A 23,512-nucleotide genomic window follows, 5' to 3' on the forward strand; every position below is an offset into this window, starting at 1 on the left:
TTATATGCAGAGTGCATCATGAGAAATGCTGGGCTGGATGAAACACAAGCTGCAATCAGATTGCTGGGAGAGATATCAATAACCTCAGATATGCAGATGACACCACCCCTACAGCAGAAAGCAAAGAACTAAAGAGCCTCTTGATGAAAGTGAAAGAGAGTGAAAAAGCTGGCTTAAAACTCAACATTCAAAAAACTAAGATCATGGCATCTGATTCCATCACTTCATGGTAAATAGATGGGGAAACAAGGGAAACGGTGAGGTTTTATTTTCTTGGGCTCCAAAATCACTGCAGATGGTGACTGAAGCCACACAAAATTAAAAGATGCTTGCTCCTTGGAAGAAAAGCTATGACAAACTTGGACAGAATATTAAAAAGCAGAGACATTATTTTGCTAACAAAGGTCTATACAGTCAAAGCTATGGTTTTTCCAGTAGTCATAAATGGATATAAGAGTTGGACCATAAAGAAGGCTGAGCTTTGAAGAATTGATGCTTTTGAACTGTGGTGTTGGAGAACATTCTTGAGAGTACCTTGGACTTAAAGGAGATCAAAGCAGTCAATCCTAAAGGAAATCAATCCTGAATATTCATTGTTAAGACTGATGCTCAAGCTGAAGCTCCAATACTGTGGCCATCTGATGCGAAGAACTGACTCATTAGAAAAGACCCTGATGCTGATGCTAAGAAAGATTGAAGGCGGGAGGAGACGGGGACAACAGAGGACCAGATGGTTGGATGGCATCACCAACTCGATGGATGTTAGTCTGAGCAAGCTCTGGGAGCTGATGGTAGACAGGGAAGCCCGGCGTGCTGCAGTCCATGGGTTCCCAAAGAGTCGGACACGACTGACAGACTGAACAACAACAGTGCAAGAGATGTAGGAGACACGGGTTTGATCGCGAAGAGTCAGACAGAACTGAAGCAACTTAGCACGCATGCGTGTAAACACATTCGTACTCTGATCTTAAATATTTCTGGATTGAAAACTGAGGATGGTTATTTTAAAATATTTTCTTAAAAAATTCCTAATAGCACCTTTAAGTGCAGTCTATTTACTATACAACATTCTTCCACAACTTAATTTTAAAATTATCAAAAAAGAAGCTGTTAGTAATTTACACCTTGTCTTGTAATAAAAAAAGATGACCACTTCTTTTAGAAAGTTTTTATATATAACCTCTACATTAAATTCAGAATACAGGAAAATACTTTCATGATCAATATATAAAGTAAAATAAACTTTTCTATGAGAAGCTAATAGTTGCCTAAGTGACTGGAATCTCTCAATATGGAGCAACAATATGCCTAACATAACAGTAGGTTAAAATCTGACTGAAGGCTGAGAGGTACTTTCTCTCTCTCTCCATTTACAAGGATACTATGATTCTTAAGGTAGAAGCTGAGGCACTCTAAACAAAGGCTGCTTCTGAGATTCCAGTCCCTCCCCACCCAACTAATACAGCATTTACTTTGTCCAAAAAAGTAAAATGGGTCTGGGTCTGGTTAGATGCTACAGAAAGTTGGGAGGGGGAGGAGACTCTGGGTGGCAGTGCCAAGGTTTGAAAAGGTGGTGAAGGACTAAGAAGGCCCAGAAAATGAAAGGACAGAGGTTCCCATCACCCATGTCCACCGCCAGGGCCACCACCGCTGGTCAACTCCAATTTCAAGAGCACCTCCCTACCCTAGAGGCAGGAGGAGGAAGGGTATGTTCCCACACTGTGTCCTGGGCTAGGCACCTTCCCTTCGCCCCACTGGTTCTACCCTTCCCCTTTCTCCGCGCCCATACATGCTGCAGAAGGAGACCTGTGGTGGGGGTGGGTGGGGACAGGCTGTTCTTTCCAGGTTCAGGAACTGTTCCTTCTACCTACCTCCAGGCCGAGAGCACTACTGACAGTTACCAGGCCCCAGGGAACGCCATCCTTTGCTCATTTCCTTAAACAAGTTTTAGCTGCCTCAGAATCACTTGCAAGGCACGTAAGAGCAGATGAATGCCTGGGAGTTTCAGATATAGTAGTTCTGGGATGGGGGCCCCCAATTTTTATTTCTAACAAGTTTCCAGGTTACTGCTAAAACACTAAGAACACTCAGACCTTGTCTCATGTTTGTAAATTGACCTCCTATTAAATTCTTGTTGGCAGAACTGATACAGGTTGGGTGATTTTTTTCTTTTTCTTAGCATAAAGAAAAAGCCTGATAATTAACTTATACAGACTTAAAATATATGATTAAGGCAATACTTAAAAGTGTTTTTCTCCCTAAGTGCTATCCTGGTAAGAGCCTGGAATCTGAGGTCTACAGTCACGTTTCTACCACATCAGGGTTACCACAGCTACTAACTAAGCCTCATTCCCCTTCCACGTTCAAGGACATGACGGCACTGGAGGGGTTAAGTGAGGTGTGACTGTCTCCACAGTGATCCCCAGTGCACATCTGTCAGTGTTTCCTGCGCCCCAGCCGGAAACAAGACAACGCAGGGCGGGATGGACGCCAGGCCCTGTCCCCCAACTCCTTTCTGTCACATCCTTTGCACTTCTATTTATGGTGTAAAATGGCTAAAAGAGAGTGAACATGATGGGAGAAAAAACAATGCTCCTCTCCCATTTTTAAGGGGGTGGCAAGTTAAGAAAGGCACAAATAGAAGTCACTGTTTACCAGATTCTTTTTTAATCAAGGTATAATTGATATATATTAATACATTATATTAGTTTCAGGTATACAACATGACACTCTCATCTATATATTGCAAAATGACCACCATGATATATCCAGTTAACATCCATCACCAAAATTTCAAAAAAGTTTTTTGTGCGGTGAGAACTTTTAAGATATGCTCTCTTAGCAACTTTCAAAGGCAATAGTACTATTAACCAAGGTATACATCAGCAGTCCCCAACCGTTTTGGCACCAGGGACTGGTTTCATGGAAGACAATTTTTCCACAGACTAGGGGCTGTGGTGGAGAAGGCAATGGCACCCCACTCCAGTACTCTTGCCTGGGAAATCCCATGGGCGGAGGAGCCTGGTAGGCTGCAGTCCATGGGGTCGCTGAGGGTCGGACACAACTGAGCGACTTCACTTTCACTTTTCACTTTCATGCACTGAAGAAGGAAATGGCAACCCACTCCAGTGTTCTTGCCTGGAGAATCCCAGGACGGGGGAGCCTGCTGGGCTACCGTCTATGGGGTCACAGAGTCGGACCCGACTGAAGTGACTTAGCAGCAGCAGCAGGGGCTGTGGGGGAATGGTTTTGGAAGAATTCAAGCTCATTTACTGTGCACTTTATTTCTTTTATTATTACATGATATATAATGAAATAATTACACAACCCACCATAATGCAGAATCAGTGGGAGCCCTGAGCTTGGTTTCTTGCAACTAGAGAGTCCCATCTGGGGGTGATGGGAGACAGTGATGCCCGAAGTGTCCTGCTTATGTCTGTCTACTCCATAATCTCGTCGTGGTTGCTGTCATTGCAGAAAGCCCCGCTTCACAAAGAGAGGATGCTGGAAATGGAAGCAGGCTTTTTAGTGCTTCTGTGGCAATCTCAGGATATTGTGCCTTGAGTTTAATCCAGAACATATGGAGATCCGAAGTTGTCTCAAACATACTTTTAAGGCCACTGTAATTTGTGATCTTAAGCAGTTGATCCTCTACTTGCACAAAGTAGATTCACCTGGCTTACTCACAAATGGGCCACGGATCTGTTCCTTCCCAGTTCAGAGGTCTTTTGTGGTTGGGAAGTAATGCTGACTCTTTTCAAAGTTGACACAGGTGATCATGCACCAGCTGGGAGAAAGACCCTGACTCAGTCTCTTTCAAAATCTCTGCTAATGTTTGAAACATGTCAAAATCCCCAATGTTCACTCATCAACCCGTAATTCCAGTTTGGCTTTGAATACAGCCACTTTTTCTGCCAGCTTGAACACACTGGTCCTTTTCCCTATAGTGATAGATTGAGTTCACTGAGCAGGTTGAATATGTCACACAAGTAAGCAAGGTTTGCAACCCATTTTGTGTCACTGAAATGTGTTGCCAGTGGTGACTGTTTTTCTAAAAGAAATCTCTGGAGCAGCCCTTGTAACTCAAAACTCTGGCCAGTGACCTACCTTTAGAAAACTATCTGTGTATAAGAGAAGACATATAAGCTCTGCGTCCATCTCCTCACACAGCTATGTGAACAGACGTGAGTTAAGGGCATGTACTTTAATGTGGTTAACAATTTTCATCACATCCTATAAAACATTGTTAAGCTCAGGTGGCATTTTTCAGCTAGCCAGCGTTTCTCTATGGATGATACCGTGTGAAGGCTCACAGTCAGAGGCGACCTCTTTGACCTGATTAGTGAAGCTAAACAGTCGTTCAGTCACGGCAGCCGCTCCATCCAGGCACATACTAACACAAAATGACCAATTCAGTTTCCCCGATCAGTAGTCATTTAGTGACTGGAATAGTTCTGTAGCTGTGGTGTTGGCTGGCAACAAAAATGCACATAATATTGTTATGCACACCCTCCTGAAAATATTGCATGAAGACAAGCTTTGTTGCCTTGTTGTCAACACTGGTAGACTTGTCAACATGGATTACATGCCACAGCGACTCATTAATCCTAATAATTGTGCCTCAGGATCTGCTGCTGTTTCATCAGTCCATCTAGTTATGGTGTTAGTCAGAAGAGGAACACGTGTCACCTTCTGAACTGAAGCCTCTCCTAAAAGTTCAGGACAATGTCCTTAAGTGGCGGGCAGGATCAGCTCTTCACCAACAGGAAAGGGCTTCTTACTTAGCTTTATAGATGCTGTCAGCCACTAAGAATGATGCTCTCACTGCAGACACATTTGATGAAGTGGTGGCCTTCAATAACTGCTTCTGCTTTTCGTATTCATGTCTTTTTTCTTTTGGAAAACTCCAAAGACTTGTCTTTTAATGCAGAGTGCCTGGTCTCCAAGTGGCAAAACATTTTCAAAAGTTTCATGGCTTTGTTGGATAGCCAGTGTCTCCACATATGATACAAAGTGAGCTTGGAGAATATGAAGCACCTGATGCAATGAACCCATAATTTAAGTGGAACTCAGTATTTCTTTCATATGCAGCTTTCTTTTTGCTGACAGTCTTAAGAGTTTTCTGCTGTCTCATCATTGAACGTTGCCCTCTTTTCAAAGAAACTATCCAGTGATGTTTTTCACTCATGTTGGCTAGGGTTAGCTTGTGGGCTTACCAAAACTGTGACTAAGACAAGTGTGTAGAGTAGGAAAGAGGGCACAGACAGAAGTGGTAAATAAAACAACGGGCAGGCCATGCACAGACTAAAATAAGTATCAGATTCCAACTTAAATCCTGCCACCAGATACAGCTGTACAGTTGAAGTACATCAGCTCACGTATCACTAGAAAGCCTACCACCAGATGTAGCTTAACTGTCACTTGCCACTCACTGCTGGGTTTTGATGAGTCTGCAAGCAGTTCATTTATTATGGCTCTGTGCAGTCAAACCTTTCTGCTAATAATAATCTGTATTTGCAGCCCCTCCCCAGTTGGAGGCATCACCACCTCAGCTCCACCTCAGATTGTCAGGCTTGAGACTCATAAGCAGTGTGCAACCTAGATCCTTTGCATGCGCAATTCACAGTAGGTTTGCTCTTTGAGACTCTAAAGCCGCAGGTGATCTAACAGGAGGTGAAGATGAGTGGCAAGACGAGAAATGAGGAGTGGCTGCAAACACAGATGGAAGACAGAGGAAGCCTCCCTGCTCATCTCCTGCAGTGCAGCCTGGTTCCTAGCAGACCACGGACCGATGACAGTAACGGCTCCTGGCCCAGGCGCTGGGGACCTCTGCTGTACATGACAGCTCCACGTCTTATTTATTTTATAACTGACATTTGTAACCTCAGATCCCCTTCACTCATTTGCCCTCCACCTCCACGCACTGCTCCAATCTCTAACAAACACCAATCTGTTTTCTGCATCCAAGAGCTTGGTGTTTTTGTTATTTTCTTTATCCATTCATCCATCAATACACACTTAGTTTCTATAAACCACACAGCAAAGGAATCAAGTAGTAAAATGCAAAGATAACCCACAAAATGGGAGAAAATATTTGAAAGCCACATATCTGATGAGAGGTTGATATCCAAAACATACAATAAATTCACATAAATTCTATAGCAAAGAATCCTCCCAAGTCAAAAAACAAAAAGCTGATGAAAAAATGGGCAGAGGATCTGAACAGACATTTTTCCAAAGACATACAGATGGCCAGCTGGTAATACTAAAAGATGCTTAGCATCAGTAGTCATCAAGGAAATGCAAGTCAAAACCACAATGAGGCATTACCGCATTAGATGGGGTGTTTATCAAAAAGACAAGAAATAACAAGTCTCGGTGAGGATGTGGCGAAAACGGAACCCTGTGTATTACTGGTAGGAATATAAGTGAGTGCAGTCTCTATAGAAACCAGTATAGAGGGCCTCAAAAAACTTAAAACTAGAACTATTACAGGAAACAGCAGTTTCACTTCTGGCTATTTATCCAACGGAAATAAAAACACTAACTTGAAAAGATATATACTCCCCTATGTTCAATGCAACATTATTCACAATAGCCAAGACATGGAAGCAACCCGAGTGTCTATTAAAAAGATGGATAAAGAAAATGTGACTTTTCTATAGATACAGATACTATTGTTCAGTCATTAAAAAAAAAAAAAAAGATGAAATCTTGTCACTTGTGATGGACCTTGAGGGTAGTATGCTAAATGAAATGTCAGATAAAGAGAAATACCATATGATCTCTTTGACATGTGGAATCTTAAAAAATAAATAAATAAAGCTTCCCAGTGGTGCTAGTGGTAAAGAATCCTCTTGCCAGTGCAGGAGATCAAGAAAAGTGGGTTGCATCCCTGAGCTGGGAATCCCCTGGAGTAGGAAATGGCAACCCACTCTAGTATTCTTGTCTGGAAAATTCCATAGACAGAGGAGCCAGACAGGCTACAGTCCATAGGGCTGCAAAGAGTCGAAAAAGACTGAGCATACACACATACGAAAACAACAACAAATTTATAGATACAGAGAACAGACTGGTGTTTGCCAGTAACAGGGGGTGGCGTGTGGGCAAAACAGGTGACTGTAGAGTACAGTGACTATACATTCATGGGATGTACTGTACAGTACAGTGACTGTAGTTAACAATGCTGTATTGTACATTGTTCCCACTGCTAAGGGATTAATCTTAAAAGTTCTCATCACACACACAAAAAACCTATGTGAGGACACGCATACTAACTAGACTTATTGGGATGATCATTTTACAGTATATACAAATATTGAATCATTATATTGCTCATCTGAAACTAATATGGGCTTCCCTACTAGCTCAGCTGGTAAAGAATCAACCTGCAATGCAGGAGACCCAGTTTGATTCCTGGGTCGGGAAGATTCCCGCTACCCACTCCAGTATTCTTAGGCTTCCCTGGTGGTTCAGATGGTAAAGAATCTGCCTGCAGTGCAGGAGACCTGAGTTCGATCCCTGGATTGGGAAGATCCCCTGGAGAAGGGCATGGCAACCCACTCCAGTATTCTTGCCTGGAGAATCCCATGGACAGAGGAGCCTGATGGACTACAGTCCATGGGGTCACAAAGAGTCGGACACAACTAAGTGACTAAGCACAGCTCAGCTTCAAATATAGTAACTTTGTCCAGCAACGTTAGGTCCTCCTGAGATACCTAGACTCAGTCTTCTAGAATTACTGTCCTCTTACAGAATATGTCATAATTGTTCTTTAAATGATCTGTGCAATGATTTCTAAGACTCCTGCTTTAAAGAGGAGTCTAGTTCATCACTTCTTCCCGAGCTCCTAGCACAATGCCAGGTACACAGTAAGCATTAAATATTTATTGAATGTTTTGATAGCTGAATATTGTTTCAGTCAAGTTCTCAGAGTTCTACTAACTTCATTCATTTGGTGTTCATTAGTAATATTTATGTCTGAAATAATCCTAAAATCAGCTACAAAGTTCATTTTAGTACTGTTTTAATCTCAAAAAAACCTTTCAACTGCTGTGTAACTTTTAACTTCTGAATTTTAAAACACAATAAAACTTTCACGTCAAAAAATAAATGTTATACATAGCAGTACTATCCATAGTAGGGCTTGAGTTCTGAGCTCATTCAGTCTTTACTGTGTTACCTAACAGTGTGCTCAATGTGCTGGAGCTGCACGCGTTGAGTCACAATAAAGGGCGAATTAAAACTACCCTGAAGGGGAAAAAAAGTATGATCAGGGCTATAAGGAAGCTCAAGAGCCAGTAGTTAGCTTCCTTCCTTTCAGCATTTTTTTGTTGGGACTGTAAGGTCAAAGTCTTTAAAGAGGAATTTCTATATCCAGCCCCTTCCCCCTTTCCTGCAAGGTACTGCTGAACAAAGTTATGCTGGAAGGCAGATGACAGACTGTCTGGTGGCCGTATTAACAACATGTAGGTCTCAATTTCCCTGTAGTCACAAAAACAGTATCTGCTGTCATTCACGGCATAACCTGCTCTCTCTCTGTATTATCAACATCGCCTCATTTAAGGGCTGAGACACAGTCTCCTGGGCAGTGATTCTTGACTTCAGTCACATAGTGAACTCACTGGGGCACTAGGAAAAATGCCTGAGCCCTGGGCACCAAGTAAGTCAGAGTTGCTGCAGTGGGGCTTGAACATTTTTCCAGTGATCAAGTACTCTTCTATACGGGGTAGAAACTCAATTAAGACTGAGTCAGGGTTTTATGGGGGCTTCCCTAGTACCTCAGCTGGTAAAGAATCTGCCTGCAATGCAGGAGACCCTGGTTCGATTCCTGAGTTGGGAAGATCCCCTGGAGGAAGGCATGGCAACTCACTCCAGTGTTCTTGCCTGGAGAATCCCCATGGACAGAGGAACCTAGCCTAGCGGGATCAAAGGGTTGCAAAGAGCTGAATACAACTGAGCAACTAAGCACAGCAGGGTTTTATGAACTAAAACATCATAAACGCTGATCTGGAATTACTTCATTTATCTGTTGTAAAATTAGTGTTTCCATTTGTGTGAATTTGATATCACCTAATTAAATGCAAAGTAAAGTATGTCTGGTGAAATCTAATCAAGTTTAATTTGCTAAATGTATTATGCAATCTAAACTGCTAAATCAATGAAAAGTTATAGTTTAAGAATTATCAAATTTGAGATCAACACAATAAATCAATTTAGAATTATCTAGCAGAACATTCTATGAATGCATGGTATGCCATGTTCCCTGGTTGCGATATAATGACCTCTCAGTAGTCTTGCAAACTGTTGCAACCTGAACAAAGGATTTCAAGTGAAAAATAAATGACCAGAGAAAAGGAAAAGCTAGGAAAAGTTAGGACACAACTCAGATACCAACTTCTGTTAAGAAGCTCACAGACCTTCATGTCTTGGTTGAAGCAACATTTAGCAACACACTGAAATGCATGGGGCTGACGATGCTGTGAGACTGAACATGTCCTCCACAACTTCACAGATTTATTCATTTATTTTATTCTGTTTGGAATTCAAAACTGCCTGATTCTATAGTCAGTAAACTTTGTAAAACTGAACTTGTAAAACTTACAACCTACATTCATACTGGTAAAATACCAGTGTCAACAGAGGTTTTTTGTTGTTGTTGTTTGTTTGTTTGTTTTACACTGGAGTCCCATTGCTAAGAAACCTGAAAATCACTGGCCCAGATAATTCATAAAGCATCTATGCAATTCCAGAACCCAAGAGTGCTAGCAGACGTCAGGTAGCAATCTGGGTTTCCAAGAAGGAGGCACCAATTATTTAGGCAAAATGTACCAATAAAAGTCTAGAAACTCGTAACACAAGTTGTTTTTTTTTTTTTTGGCCATGCCATATGGGTCATGGGATTTTAGTTCTCCGACCAGAGAATGTATAGTCCAAATCCCTTGACTGCCATGGAATACCCCAGGGCACATGTATTGTCGACAAAGTGTGTGAAATGTCTGAAGACAAAAAAAGAGTATGCAAAAATAAAGTTGGTAGTTGTATTGAAGTTTAGGTATTATAAGCTGTTGTTCAAACTTTCTGTGATGTTATTTGTTTTTATAATAAATCGGGAAGAAATCATGAGAGAATTGAAAGATCAGAAGTAGCTAATGTATCATACCACTTAATATGTCTGAATATAACTGGTTTCTAGTTAAAATTCAGTTATGTATTTTACGGATAAAGAAAAATTAAATTTTTTAACATTGGAAATTATACATGCAAAAATATGTAGTAGCCTTCAAAGCAGTTTTTTTAGGAAGAGTAATCTCCAAGTAGAGTACCCTTGTTCCACGCTCCTGTTGAAATCCCTTTGGAAACTGCTTGCAGTCCTGCACATATTCCAATGAATATACAGTTAGATACTACACTTCCTGGGTGGGTTTGGTTTAAAAAAACAGAAGTTTTAAAAAACTTATCCTGTATAATTTGCAGCCTGGCTCTTAGTAGTATAAAACTTCTATTTTTTTCTAACTTAAGCAAATGTTTAGTAAGAATGTTCTTTCAAGAATTTGTATTTTCTGAAAAGCCTTACACAGAACAAGAGAAAGAAGTCTTTAGGGCTACCAATGTGACTATTAACACTGATCCACGCTATTTCAGTGCCTTCTCTATCATGTATGATGGCTCTCAATTTATAATACATTTTTTCACTCTCCTACCCCTGCCAAGTCTTTAAGGCTTTTTCCTAAAGGGAGTTTCTGATTACAACATCGTCAGAACTGCTGGCCAAAGGGGTATATTCTTTAAAGGAAAAATAGGCACATGTTCACATAGATAATAAATGTGTAGTCCCTCCATTAAAAAATATTTTGCTTTGGGATTTCTCTGGTGGGCCAGTGGTTAAGAGTGTGAGTTCCCGCTCTTAACCAAAAGTGGGGGCGTAAGTTTGATTGCTGGTCTGGGAACTAAGATCCCACGTGGCGTTTGGTGCTGCTAAAACAATAAGTAAATAAATAAATTTGCCTTTTTCTGAACACAGGGAAGCCTGGCACACTGCATCCACGTGGTTGCAAAGAGTTGGACACGACTTAGCAACTGACCACCACCACCACACACACACACACAAATTCCTGACAAGTCAGTCTCTCTTGGAGCCCCTTCTTCCTCTCTGGAGATTCCTTCTCAGACATCCTGCTCAGTTCTTCTCCTCCTACAGTCATTTCTGGGTAGAAACTGGTTCTAGGAACCCTCAGGGGTACCAAAATTGTAGATGCTTAAGTCCCTTATTTGCATATAATCCAGCCACATCCAACATTTGTTGGATCAGAAAGAAAACAAGGGAATTTCAGAAAAACACCTACTTCTTCTTCACTCAAAAGCCTTTGACTGTGGAAAATTCTTAAAGGGATGGCAATACCAGACCATCTTACCTGTCTCCTGAGAAACCTGTATGCAGGTCAAGAAGCAACAGTTAGAACTGGACATGGAACAACAGTCTGGTTCAATATCGGGGAAAGGAGTATGTCAAGGCTGTAAATTGTCACTCTGCTTATTTAACTTATATGCAGAGCACATCATTCAAAATGCCAGGATGGTTGAAGCACAGGCTGCAATCAAGATTGCCAAGGGAAATGTCAACAACCTTGAATATGCAGAGGACACCACTCTAATGGCAGAAAGTGAAGAGGAATTAAGGAGTCTCTTGATGAGGGTGAAAGATGAGAGTGAAAAAGCTGGCTTAAAACTCAACACTGAAAAAACTAAGATCATAGTATCCGGTTCCATCACTTCATTCCAAACAGAAAGGAGAAAAGTGGAAGACTTTATTTTCTTGGGCTCCAAAATCACTGCAGATGGCAACTGCAGGCATGAATATAAAAGACACTTGCTCCATGGAAGAAAAGCTATGACAAACCTAGACAGAGTATTAAAATGCAGAGACATCACTTTGCCAACAAAGGTCCATCTAGTCAAAGCTATGGTTTTTCCAGTAATCATGTATGGATGTGAGAATTGGACCATAATGGCTGAGCTTCGAAGAACTGATGCTTTTGAACTGTGGTGTTGGAGAAGACTCTTCAGAGTCCCTTGGACTACAAGGAGATCACACCAGTCAATTCTAAAGGAAATCAATCCTGAATATTCATTGGAAGGACTGATACTGAAGCTAAAGCTCCAAGACTTTGGCTACTTGATGTGAAGAGCTAACTCACTTGAAAAGATCCTGATGCCGGGAAAGATGGAAGGCAAAAGAAGAGGGAGGCAGAGGATGAGATGGTTAGATAGCATCACTGACCCAATGAACATGTATTTGAGCAAACTCTGGGAAATAGTGAAGGACATGGAAGCCCGGTGGGTTGCAGTCCATGGGGTCTCAAAGAGTCGCACACAACTTAGCGACTGAAGAACAACAATAACAACGATGCACATCCCTCCCCTACACTTTAAATCATCTCTGGCTTACTTAGAATATATTATACAATGTAAATGCTACGTAAGTGGTTGCTAAGCTGGTGGCAAGTTCAAGTTTTGCTTTTTCTAACTTCCTGGAACTTCTTTCTTTTTACAAATACTTTTGACTGGAGGTTGGCTGAAACCACAGAAGCAGAACCCATGAATACAACAGAGAGCTGATTGTAGTCTCCTTAATGTTTCACAGTCTCTCAATGTCTTGAATTAATATTTCCACGCTAACAACTCCAGAACCCACAATTAAGTTTAGCTCTCTTCTGGGGTCCATTCTCAAATATCTAAATGCCAGTGGAGAACTCCACTTGGAATTTCCACAGCACCTTCAGCACAAACTCAACTCACTCTATGGTCTCTCAAAGTTGCCCTCTCAGTATACGGCACCTGTATCTCCTAGTCACCCAAGCAAGAAAACTGGCTGTCTTTCCAGACCTTCTCTCACCTCACTTCTTTCCACCCTTATGGCCACTGTTACAGTATACCACTCCTACCCTGGACAACCACAACAGAGTCCTTGCTAAGTAGCTGTCTCCTGACACGCGCTTCCTTCTGAAAAACATCTCCACTTTGATTCGGATAAAGTACAAATTCCTGAACATAGCTTAGCATGCCCTTCAAGATCTGACTCTTGGGGTCTTCTTACATCTGTGCCCCACAAATTTAGCTCCAGGTTTTCTCTGAGGGCCTCAGAAACTCTGCGCACTTTAAGGATTACTTTTCTAGGCCCATTCTCCCTAAAATCATACTCAGCCTTTCCCCTCCCACTCTCAACCTTCAAGGAGGAAACCTCCAGTCTTGGGGAGCCTACCACATATCCAAGTCAGGATTAAAGGGCCTGGCCAAGTGCTCCTCAGCCTATACATAGGATTTCTCTCACTGAATTGTCTGTAATAATTTTCTAATTTGGTTTCCCCACACTTGACTATGAGCTTCCCTGGGTAGGCCTGAGCCCAGTTTGCCTACCTAAGCCAATAAACAACTCATGTAGAAGGCAGAAAAATGAATATTCTTGATAAATGAATGATAATGTACAATAAAATACCAGGATATCAATTTGAAATGTTTGTAGTGACCACTATCTGCCACAAAACGTCTTAATGCATTTTATTACATAAAAGTAGTTGATATGTTGAAATACATACTTTCTTTATACAATTAGGCCTTTCTTGAGGACACTGGTGGTAGCCAAACGTCTGCTGTACCGGGTGACTAAGTTTATGATAATGTCAACTCTTGCCTGGACTACCATAACAGTCTTTCACATCTGCAGTAACCTTACTCTCAGCTACACTCTTCTCCACTGAGCAGCTAGTGATCTTTTCAAAACATAAATACATCTTCCCGACCACCTGCTACAAGGTCCTGCAAGATCTGAAGCCTGTCGTACACCCTCCACTCCCACAACCAACTTCATTATCAATCAGTTTCCCTGCTTGACTAGCTGGCCTTCTTTCTTGCAGTTCCTAGCATCGGCAAAGATTATTCGAGTCAGACACTTTGGACTTCGATGTTTCTGCCTGCAAAATCCGCGCCCCGCCCCCCCATCCCCCGCCAACCCCCGATCTTGGCATGGCTGAGTCTTCCTCAGTCAGATGGCGAGTCAAATATCACTTCTTCAGAGACCCTTCCTAGCAAAAAGAGCCATCACGTCCAAGCCAAGCTCGACCCCATCCCTATCTGGTAAATAATTTCGTGTCTGTCAGTCTCTTTGCTAAAGCGAAAGCTCCACGAGGGCAAAGGATTACATATATCTTGATCGCTGTTGTCTCCCTGACGGCTAGGACACTGACTAGTTTAGGGTAAATACCTGGTAAGTGAAAAAACGCACTTAATAAACACGGCCATCTCCCACATTTTCCACTCTTTTCCCTTTCATTCGCAGGAATTCTCAAGGGCCGCTGTCCTCGCAGGAAAGCCCTGGAAGCGTCACCGCCAAGCCACAGCGTCCTCTTCCGCGTGAGGCGAGGTGCGCCCAGCCGCGAGCTAACGGCGCCTCAGGCCCTGGAGCGCAACCTAGGAGCCCGCGCTCGCGTCCGAAAAGCACCGAGGGCGGCGGGACGAGGAGAGCCTCTCCTCGCTTCCTGGGGACTGACACCTCCTCAGTCCTAAGCCCCGAAAACAGCCTCTCAACGGCCGCACAACCGCTTCTCCCGTCGCCGAGCGTAGCGATCTCTTCCAGTTACCTGCTGGACATCCGCCCCAAGCCACGCCGCCTCCGCATTGCCGTTCGAGCAAGCGCCAGCCCCTTCCGGGCCACCGTAGTTCACAGAAAGTACAAGGCGCTGCCTCCTTCCGCATGCGCAGAGGTCCTGTTCGGCTTATAGAGTTTCTTAGCAACCACATGGAGTCCTCCGCCAGGGGCGGAGCGTCAGGAGCCGCGAGGTGGAGGTGGGGAGTGAATGTGGCCAGTCAGAGGCGACTCTTAGCCTCGCTCGGCACGCCTCCTCTAACTGTCGCGAATACTCAGGCCGCTTTACGGCAGGCAAGGGGTGGGGGCCGCCGGGGTAAGGAGGAGAGAAGGAAGCAACCAACCAACCAAGTCGCCCCCACCCCCCACCCCCCCACCCACCTCAGACCTGGTTTACGGCTCCGGGCTCCTGCTCCAGTGTGGCCGCTGATTGGCTGCTGAGGGCTAGGTCCCATCCCAGTGACCCCAAAGTGCTGGAGGGAGGGGGCGGGGGTGGCCCGGTGCAAAGTGCATCCCGAAAGCCCCCTGCTTGGCGCCCCGGCGGCCGGCACTCCGGGCTCCGTGAGAGCCGGGCCCTCGCCGCCCCGAGCCCTCCCGGGCCCTTCAGTGGCCGGGCGCTCCCAGCCAGGAGCGCGGCAGACCCCTGCCCCGAGCGCTCGGACCGGGCTGCCCCCCGCCCGCGCCGGGACTTCCTCCCTGCACCCCTGCCCCAGGCCGCCCGGCGGCCACCGCCGCTGCCTCCGCCCGGCCGGGCCATCTGGATGCTGGCAGGCTGGGGCCGGGAGGCGCCGCGGAGGAGCAGGGACAGCCGGGTCCGGCCCTGCCCGGGCTGTTTCCTCAATGGAGAAGTTGGTGAGTGTGGAGGCGGCTGGAAGAAGGAAGGGAGGCAGCAGCTGAGGAGACAGGTAAAAGTCGGTTACCCCCGCTGAGGGGAAAGGGCTGGCCCGGGACGGAGGGGAAGCCTGCCGCTTCCTGCCGGCCCGCCCCGCTCTCTGCCCCGGGGCCCCGTCCGCCCCGGCCCCGGGGCTCTTGCCCCGCTCACGGGTCTCTGATTTCCAGGTGTGAGCTGGCTGGGGGCCGAGCGACGGCAGGAGAGGGTCTGGCCACCCGCCCGAGCAGCCGCAGAGCTCTGACCAGCTTCCACCGTCAAGGTAAAGAGCCAGCCCTCCCCTCCCCCATTGTTTATTCCTGGCCCCTACCTCATTAATCGGTGCTTTCTTTTCTGGATAGTTACCTGGCAATGCATCCCTTTCCTGGCTTCTAGCTTTACAGCAAAAACAAAAACGCCGCCCGTGCCCCAGTCTTTAACATTTTAATAACTTCTGTTTCCCAGGACCTTATTTTCCGCCTTTCCCTCTGAACAGTGTGTGTCCATGTGTTGCATTTATCTTTTGGTACACTCCACCATTTACCCTGCTCAGAGACTTTGAGACCTTTTTGTAGCTCCCCCAGCCCCTCTTATTCTCATAGGAATTCCCCAATTCCTTATTAATTGCTTGTTAATTCTGGATGACTCTGCTTTTTAATTAAACCACAATTTTCTGTTTTCCCCTCTTCTTTGCTATCATTCGTCTACCTCCATCAGAATATCTTTTGAGTTACCTCACAAGAGTTCGTGAAGGAAGGTTCAGTAATAGCTTCGAATTTGTGAGTTTCAGAAAATAATGTGATTTTTATTCCTATAGCAAAAAGTGAATCTGTGTACCTTAATAATGTGAATGATATGAAAGCAATACTCTCCTGAAGCCCTTTTGTATAATTAACTCTTTGGGCTTTTGTGTGTTTCTGTGTGACAGATGTGTAAGGGCTATGAAACTCTTATAAAAAGATAAATCATATTTGTTATATTTCAGATTTTCTAGTACTTATAAAACTTTTGCAATATCTTGTTAATCATTTGACTCTCAGGAATTTAAAAGCAAAAGAATGTTTTGGTGTGTTTAGAATGTAGGGTTTTATTTTGGCACTTTTCATAAGATTTCTCATTTTGAAACCCTTATAGAGAATTTGTTAGATGGAAATTTAAGCATCTGTATTTTGTTGAAAATGCACTAAAGGTAAGTTTAGGACATTCATGTAAGTCCTACAGAGGGGATATGAACAGGGAAATCATGTAAGAGTTAATTCAGAAATGAGCCAAGTGAATAATTTCTCTACCATCCAATAACGAGTATAAAGTCGATTGTTAATCTCAGAGTTATTTTAATATTGCAGATTTTTTAGGGAATTTTACATGCAAAGAAGTGCTTAAAATAGCAAAAGTTGTTAGGAGATCTTTGACTTGTTCTCTTCCTCTGGACTTTCTGCCTTCCGGATAAAGAAAGGAATCTCCTACCTGATTCTTCTAATTGTCAAGGTGCAGCTAAAGATACTTTTAAAGGGCTTTGAGGGTTTGCGTATTCTTGAGACCTGGAACTGGATACCAAAATGAGAATGTATGCTACTGAATGGGACTTAGAATCAGTACTGACTAATGACTATTCCACAGTGAACATTTAGGGCACCCTTTGTATGTACATGTAGAGTGCATATATGGTCAGCCATGTCCGGCTCATTGCGACCTGATTGACTGCAGCCCACCAGGCTCCTCTGTCCATGAAATTTTCCAAGCAAGAATACTGGAGTGGATTGGCATTTCCTTCTGGAGGGGATCTTCCCCACCCAGGGATCGAGCCTACATCTCTTGTGTGTTCCATATTGGCAAGCGGATTCTTCACCAACTGGGAACCTGGGAAGCTCCCGCTGTACATGTAGGGTTCACTGCATTTCAGTAAAAGCTAGGTAGAAGGCAATTTTCATTATTTAAATATGTGAATCACCAGAGATATGCCTAATGATTACTTTACACCTTTTTAAAAATTGCTAAAATATTTAAAGCATGTTTTTAAGGTAAAGATGAATTATGTATGTTTTCTATTCAGGCCTTCTTAGTTAAATATTTTTCTGCTTTAGATTGAATTCTAGCATGTTTTCATTTCTGAGGGGTTTTATCACCTGTGCTGAGTCAAGTATGTAAGGTAAAGAGAGAACACTACTTTCCTCTCTGTTCATTCCAATTTCTTAACTAATTCATTGATCCTCTCAGCTTTTAGTGGTTTTTCTAAGATTATGGAGTATATATAAATTGTCAACATCTGTTCCTAATATTAGCATGATTGAGAGTATTTGGTCTAGATTATGCCAAACATTTAATGTGAATACTGTATTACCAAAAAAGCCTGTTGACTGATTTATATTCTTCAGTCTGGTAGTTAACTTTGTGTTAATTCTATTGTCAGTCACATGGTTTTAAAAAGAAAAAAAAAAAAAAAACAACCCAGCTTTTTTGGTAACCAAGTAAGATATATGAGCCCATAGGGAGAATCACTGATTTTAATTGAAGTGATGCATTTTGAGTATGCTGTGGCCAGTACTTACTTTCTTCATACCTAAAGTGATGCCATTCACAATTATATTATGACACATACAAATACCACTTTATTTTGGTCACATTTAACTTTGATAACACAGAAGTACATATGATTCCTAAAAAGTCTAAAATCAGGTCATTTCTGTAAGCATATCTAATACCTGACTTTCAGCCTTTTCACTTCATCTTCAACAGAAAGTATGCCCTACATAGAAGACTTATCTCCTTTCTCATAAACTTAGGTACTGATATGAGGCTGCTCAGATGGTAAGGCCAGACATAGGTTAAAAAGATAAGGTTGACAAGATTTCATCGTTTATGATACTTGTGATTTACACTTTGAATTGAGTCGAAGTAAGTGAACTACAAAATTTCCTGTTTCCTTGTCCACATTCCATGAAAATTGTTGGTCTTTCCGTTAGAACTTAGGAAGCTTGTAGAAAAGTTGTACATGATAATAAATACTTGTTATATGGAGGCCCAGTAATTTAGAGGAAATATGAATACCCTCCCTTGTTTTGGAACAGAAACACTGTGGTGCTCAGCCGAGTGATACTAAAATAACACTTCTACTTCATTTTGGGTTCCAGGCTCTTGGTTATATGAGTTGACCTCATCAACATCCATCTCAGCCATGTTACGCGCTTTGGGCATTGTAGTGTTTCTGCATCTATCTTCCCTCTTGGGATTTGTGAGCTATTCATGTTTTTTGGGGGTTTTTTTTTCCCCTTAGAGCCAGTATCCTTGGAGTTACTGATTTTATTTCCTTACAGCCTGTATCTCTGTTTATTCTGCAAAGAAATGCTTATTTCTTTTTTTGAGTAGCAAGCTGTTACCTTGTTTCCAATTCGTGTGAAATCTGAAAGCACAGTTCTAATTTGTTTTCCTTAATCAAAAACTATGTGGCCTTTCAGTGAAAGTAATACGCAAAAGCTATTAATGACTAATCATTTATGCCAAAGGAAATTGGGGACATGTGGGCAAATTTGGTGCAAGTTATGTAATTTTAGACAGATCTTATATATATTTTGTTTTATAGCTTTTTTTATTGTTTATTCTATGAATATAGATTTCTTTTAATTATATGAAGCAAGAAGCTTTGGTTTTAACTTAATGAGGTTCACTTGACATCTGTATGGAAATTAGATGGCATTTAATTCCTAAATTTGTAGTTTCTAATATGGTCAACATTGTGAACGCTCGGAGGCCTAGATTGTTTTCTTTTTTAAGAAAAGTGTAAAGTAGAAAAGATGAATTTGTAAAATTTAAACACTGTTAACATTGGGCAGTAAAATGTTTTATAAAAGTGATACACATTGGGAAGCAGTTCATTTTGATATATAATTCTGAAGTCTTCCTTGTTAGTATGTTTTTTTTTTCCTTTTCTGACTGAAACCTAGAATGGAATTTCTAAAGATTGCACCCTCAGAGTTTTAGTCATTCTGAGTCAACTTACATTGTACATATGTTTACTTAGAAAATTGCCTCCTTCACCGTATTCTTTTATATGTGACTCCATGAGCTATCAGATTTTCAGACTTGCACTTTTTGAGGGGAAAAAGACTTTTTTCCATCTTATCTCTGGACTTCCTCTGTAGTTTTTAATGGTAACTTTACCACTGAATATCACGTTAACTTTCTAAGTTCAGTAGCCTTTTTTCCCTTTACTTACACATGCGTGGATGGTTATACTCTATTAAATGCAAACTTTCATAAAATTACACAGTGATGAAATTAAGTTGCTTGATGCTTTGGACTATTAGGATATTTTGGTAATAGGTCTTTGGCCTTAGTAATTTAAGCGGACAGAAGTTGTGTGTGTATGGTATGTGTGTGTGTTTTCCCGTAAAGACTGAAGCACAAAGTGCTTTTTTGCTTTAAACTTGTGTTTTTTATTTATAGAGCTTGGTATTGTCAAAATAAAGAAAAATGATCCTAACCATTCTACGAGTATTTGATTCATTTGAAGTATGCGAAAAGCTCTGTAAGTTCTCTCCAGGGATAATACCAGTGGCCAGAGACTCATACGTAGTATGCCAGGCACTAGAAGGTACTCAGTAGACTTTCGTTTGTCTGATTGGAGTAGATGATGTGGGATTATCACGAGTTACTGTTGCTTGTGCATCTTGCTTATAGAGAGAAATAATGAGTCCCTTTGACTTAACATAAAACCTTTCTTGATATTATTAATAAATTAATGCCATTTAATATTCTCTTCAATTCCCACCTCACTTGCCGTCCCCCACCATTTCTGCTGCCTTCATGGAAGTGGTGATGGGTGTATGGAAGGCAACAGTGACAAAAACAAGGACTCTTAAAGGCTCAAGACTGTGAAAAGTCATCTTCACTTTTCTTAGGAGGACGGGTTACCGAGGAAATAACTTAGAAGTAAGGCATCCGGTGGTTCATTCTTGAAATGGAGGTGTGGATCACATGGGGAATAATGACATGTTCTGTGTGCAAATGCTGCAAGCTCATCATTGAAGACATTAGTTTGCATTTTTTATTTTAGTACAATTTTATAGATTTGCAGAAAAATGTTGAAGGTGATACAGAATTCCCATGTATTACACACTCATCTTTCCCTAACATCTTATATTAATAGACAGATTTCTCACAATTACTGAAACAGTATTGAATAGTTTTATTAACTAAAATCCATACTCTGTTCAGATTTCTTTAGCTTTTACCTAATAACTGTTCTCTGTTCTAGGATCCCATCCAGGATGTCACATTCCATTTTAGTTGCCCTGTCTCTTTAGGCTCCTCTTGACTGTGACAGTTTCTCAGATTCGTTTGTTTCCTTATTTTTGATGATCTTGACATTTTGAAGAGTTTCAGATATTTTGTAGAAAGCCCCTCAATTGGAATTAGTCTGGTATTTTCCTCATGACTAGACTGTGGCTGTGGGTTTTGGGGACAAGGAGCACATTCTCATCATGTCATACTAACAACAGGATTTGGATGGCGCTCTTGCTATTGACCATAATTATCTAGCTAAGGCACTGGTTTTCAGGTTTCCTGCTGAAAAGTTCATCCTCTTTGAAAAGAGGTTCATCCTCTTTGAAAGGAAGTCACACTTAAGGAGAAAGGGGAGTTGTGTTCCACCTCCTGAAACGCGAGGGGAGGGGGTGAATCTACACACACTATTTGGAATTTTGCACAAGAGATTGATTTATTCTCTCCCTATTTAATTCAATCAGTTGTTCATTATCAATACAGACTTACTGATACTTATGTGTAGTTTGGGTTAGTATCTAATAGTACTTTGATTATCTTGTTCCATTTGTGCCACCTTGGCTACTGAGAGCTCTTCTAGTTGGCTCCTGTATCCCCTTGATATCCCACCCCCCCATCTTTGCATTTTTCTTGGAGTACTTCCTTTTCTTTTGGCACTGTAAGATGCTCTAGGCTCATCTTCTATATTTCTGCCCAGTTCCAGCATCAACCATTTCTGTAAGGATTGTTGTTGTTCCGTTGCTAAGTTGTGTTTCTTTGTGACTCCATGGAGTGCAGCACGCCAGGCTCGTCTGTCCTCTACCGTCTCCCAAAGTATCCTCAGATTCATGTCCATTGAGTCTGTGATGCTGTCTAACCGTCTCATCCTCTGCCACCCTCTTCTCCTTTTATCTTCCATCTTTCCCAGCATTAGGGTCTTTTGCAATAAGTCAGCTCTTTGCATCAGGTGGCCAAAGTATTGGAGCTTCAGCTTCAGTCCTTCCAATGAATATTCAGAGTTGATTTCTTTTAGGATTGACTGGTTTGATTTCCTTGCAGTCCAAGGGACTCTCAAGAACCTTCTCTAGCACCACAGTTCGAAAGCATCAGTTCTTAGGTACTCAGCCTTCTTGATGGTCCAACTCTCACCTCCATACAAGTTGTTGTTGTTCAATATCTAAGTTGTGTCCGACTCTTTGCGACCCCCTGGACTGCAACACGCCAGGCTTCCCTGTCCTTCACTATCTCCTGGGCTTTGCAATTTTTATAGCTTGTCGTGTAGGAGTCCTGATCATGCCTAGTTTGTTTATTTAGAAGTGTTAGGCAGTTTTAAGCCAAATATTATTTATTTCCAAGTGCATGTTTGCAGAGTCTTTGGCTTCCTTGAAGAAATTTGACAAGGAAAAATAGATTGTGAAAAGAGATAAGGGTCAACGTAGTCTGCACTAATTTGGATTGGTTGAAAATTCTGATCTGCAGCCACCACCACCTGTGACTGCCACTTTTCCCCATAGCTCATCCAGGTGCTGGACAGTATGACCTTTCCTTGTTTTAGTGAGGGCTTGGCACACAAGCCCCACTAGAATGGGATGGCAGTTCTCTCAATGAGGGTTTCTGATGTAATGTGTGGAAGCCACTTTGCATGTGTTCTTAACCCTAATGAAATTCATAGATCTAGGATTTAATGGATGTGAAGAAAGATCCCTTTTCTTTTAGTTGTAGAGAATTTTTTCAGAATTCATATGGAGAAGCCAGCAAGACTGTTGTTAATCTTTTGCCTAGTTTGGTGTATGCATAATGGCATAACAGTTTCAGAATTATTAACGATGTCTTTTGCATATACGAAAACAAGCACTTAAAGACAACCTCCTTTTAGTTGTCATGGATCCCATTTTGGCCCTGGCTACCTACTGTATTGAGTGTACATGTATTTTCATTGTTTAGAAAGAGCAAGAGGCTAATGATGTCACTTTAAAAGTAATTCAGTTCTGAAAATATATTCTGAATGGACCCCCCAAAAATTTGTGTTTGCATCCAAATTCCAAGTATGAGATTATTTATTATTTTCTTTATTAAAAAAAAAAAAAACTACCTTTTTAGAAAAAAAATTTCGCCCAATATATCATATCCTATACTACGTTGGAGATTAATGTAGATGTTGAGATAATTTCTTCTAAGAATTGCTTTGAGTTCATTCTTTGCTCTGTAGGTTGTTGTAATGTGCTGAAATTTTAGCTCATCAAAAGGTAGAGTATTTAGGTAGCTATGGTTCTTTATTATTTTTAGAAAATTTTCCATGATTATTATTTCATCTGTTTTCAGGTTAAGAAAGAGTTCATTAACACCAGAATCTGGAGACACTCTTAAGCCCCCACTCACAATGCTGTATGTGCACGATGATTATTAGGCAATCCACATATCAGGAAAACGGACATTCTTTCATAAGGTAAGTGACTGACTGACATAGGCTGTCTGTGCTGTTCTAGGGGAAAATCCATTTAGTTTTTATTTCTCATTCAGATTACCTAATGTATACTAAACACAACACTTGCTAAAAGAAAATCTGGGTTTGTTTTGACATTGTTTAAATCTTTTTCCTTGTATATAATGCCTTAAGTGCCAAGATAATCATCCCAGTTTAAAAAAAAAATACCTGTTAAAGGTAATTGTTTTGAGTATATGGTAGTAGTTTCTGTGAATTTCTTCTAATGGTCTTTACCTTCCCTTATAACGCTAAAAAGAAG

The 23,512-nt window shown here is 41.8% G+C and overlaps 2 protein-coding genes across 7 annotated transcripts in view; one reads left to right on the forward strand and one right to left on the reverse strand.

Annotated features, from left to right (window-relative positions):
• Positions 1–14,772, reverse strand: part of LINS1 (lines homolog 1) — a 29,857-nt gene extending 15,085 nt beyond the window's left edge. Inside the window, exon 1 of one of the 5 annotated variants that reach the window (XM_040257030.1) lies at positions 14,637–14,766. In XM_040257030.1, coding sequence (XP_040112964.1) covers positions 14,637–14,751 — 115 coding nt within the window. In that variant the 5' untranslated portion in view covers positions 14,752–14,766. Of the gene's footprint in view, positions 1–14,281 lie in introns of all 5 variants that reach the window. The other 4 variants (XM_040257031.1, XM_040257032.1, XM_040257034.1 and 1 more) reach the window with 4 other exon arrangements.
• Positions 14,773–15,124: 352 nt separating this feature from the next.
• ASB7 (ankyrin repeat and SOCS box containing 7) overlaps positions 15,125–23,512 on the forward strand; it is a 54,741-nt gene continuing 46,353 nt past the window's right edge. For both annotated transcript variants that reach the window (XM_040257037.1, XM_040257036.1), the window contains exons 1-3: positions 15,125–15,546; positions 15,701–15,792; positions 23,091–23,214. The gene's annotated coding sequence lies outside the window, so the exon portion shown is untranslated. The remainder of the gene's footprint in view (positions 15,547–15,700; positions 15,793–23,090; positions 23,215–23,512) is intronic.

The sequence above is a fragment of the Oryx dammah genome, unplaced genomic scaffold, assembly GCF_014754425.2.
Source record: "Oryx dammah isolate SB20612 unplaced genomic scaffold, SCBI_Odam_1.1 HiC_scaffold_16, whole genome shotgun sequence".
In the NCBI taxonomy this organism is placed as follows: Eukaryota; Metazoa; Chordata; class Mammalia; order Artiodactyla; family Bovidae; genus Oryx; species Oryx dammah.